This window comes from Astatotilapia calliptera, chromosome 3 (assembly GCF_900246225.1).
Source record: "Astatotilapia calliptera chromosome 3, fAstCal1.2, whole genome shotgun sequence".
In the NCBI taxonomy this organism is placed as follows: Eukaryota; Metazoa; Chordata; class Actinopteri; order Cichliformes; family Cichlidae; genus Astatotilapia; species Astatotilapia calliptera.
Window position 1 is genome coordinate 10,059,441 of NC_039304.1, and position 1,596 is coordinate 10,061,036.

The following is a 1,596-nucleotide window of genomic DNA, read 5'->3' on the forward strand; positions in this document are numbered from 1 at the left end:
AACCAGGCTCAGGAGGGGACAGTCAACTGCCGGGACTGGTTGGGGGGGTTAACAGAGGTGGAGCAAGACGAGGCTACATCAGGTGAGGACGCAGTAGCGTCTCTCCTCTGGAACAAGTGGAACCATTTTTTTCTTTTTTTTCATGCACTTTTCCACGAGCGCTTTTTTCTGCAGGATGAGATTTCTCAGCTCGTCGATGGTTTCTGCAAGTGGTTTTTCTTCAAGTTTCTCACATCTTTGTTCCACCTCTTCCAATGCTGCTTGTTGTTCTTCAAGCTTGTCTTTGAGTTGTTTGGATGTTGCCTCCTGTATCAGCTTGTCCTTGTGCATGTCTGCATTTCTCTGTTGGAACTCTTTGTGCTTGTCTTTTAACTGCTTCTTTCTTTTCTTGATTTCTTGATTTTTGTCTTCATGTATTTTGTCTTCTTGTTTTTGTGACTGCGTTTGAGTGTGTTCACTCTTCAAGTTATTGAATTCCACCAAACGCCCCTTAACGAGCTCGGAGTTGTTTCTCGCTATCTGATCGATCCTTTTCTGCATCTGTGAGCAGCGTTTCTCCAGTTTGTCCCTTTCTTCTTCCACTTTAGTTGCTTTGTCCTCCAGCTGATTACAAAACTCTTGCAGTTTTAGATTTTTAGACTGAAAGTCCTGGACGATGCGTTTTCCTTCTTTCAGTCTTTCCTGCTGTTGCTCTTTCTGTTGAAGAAGGTCTTTATTTTGGCGCAGTGTTTCATCCAGGCTTTCTTTCAGCATGCGGTATTTTTCCTGCATGCTCTTCAGTTTGTGCTGCATGTCTTGTTGCTTTTTGTCCTGCTCTTCCTTCTGTTGGAGGAATTTATTCTTTTCTTCCACAGCTTCATGGAGCTGTCTTTGGAGGAGCCGATTTTTTCGGTCCATGTGTTGGAGATCCCGTTGTATCTTATCAGTCATCGTTTTCTTGTCTTGGAGCTGGTTGGTCATTTCTTTTAGTTCTGCGCGCTTTTGCCTGTTTTCTTTATTGAGGTGCACAATCTGCTCTCGGGCCTGAGCAAACTTGATTCCCCAGCCCTCATTAATAATGTTTATGTCCGGCTGGCGCTGTTGTCTTTCTTCCAGCTCTTTATTTTGGGCTTCCATTCGTCTACACTTGTCCTCCAGTTGACGTTTTTCTTCTTCAATTTGTTGCATTTTTTTCTGGAGAAGGTAGTTTTCCTTCCTACTCTCCTCTAATGCCCTTTGGGAGGATGAGACGCCATTTGGGGAAATTGGCTGGCCACTCCAGGAAGGAGAGGCGGCGTAATCTTTTTGAATTGGTTGTTTTTTTCTTGGAAACATGTTGGAGTTTCTATACGATGACTTTGAAGAGCTTTCCAAATGTTTCTGTGGTGAACGTTTTGTATGCTGCAAACACAGATGCTGCTGAAACTAACTAAAACTTGCTGTTTCTCACCCCTATTTAAGGAAAAACATCAAAGGACTTATGACGTTCTATGACATCATCACTCCAATGAGATTGTCACAAGACGTTTTGGAATGGGGTGTTTTTTTTTAAACTGTTTTCAAACTTAACTTAAAATTTCAGTGCTTCCTAGTTGTGGACTATTGGTTAGTCCAGCC

At 42.7% G+C, this 1,596-nt stretch overlaps 1 protein-coding gene across 1 annotated transcript; it reads right to left on the reverse strand.

Moving 5' to 3' along the window:
- Positions 1-1,393, reverse strand: LOC113012110 (trichohyalin-like). Its single transcript, XM_026152102.1, has one exon. It carries the CDS (start codon positions 1,312-1,314, stop codon positions 79-81), a length of 1,236 nt encoding a protein of 411 aa, XP_026007887.1. The 5' UTR covers positions 1,315-1,393; the 3' UTR covers positions 1-78.
- Positions 1,394-1,596: the final 203 nt, after the last annotated feature.

Coding starts and splice junctions, on each gene's coding strand:
- LOC113012110 (XM_026152102.1), bottom strand. CDS start 1,314: ATGTTTCCAAGAAAAAAACAACCAATTCAAAAAGATTACGCCGCCTCT.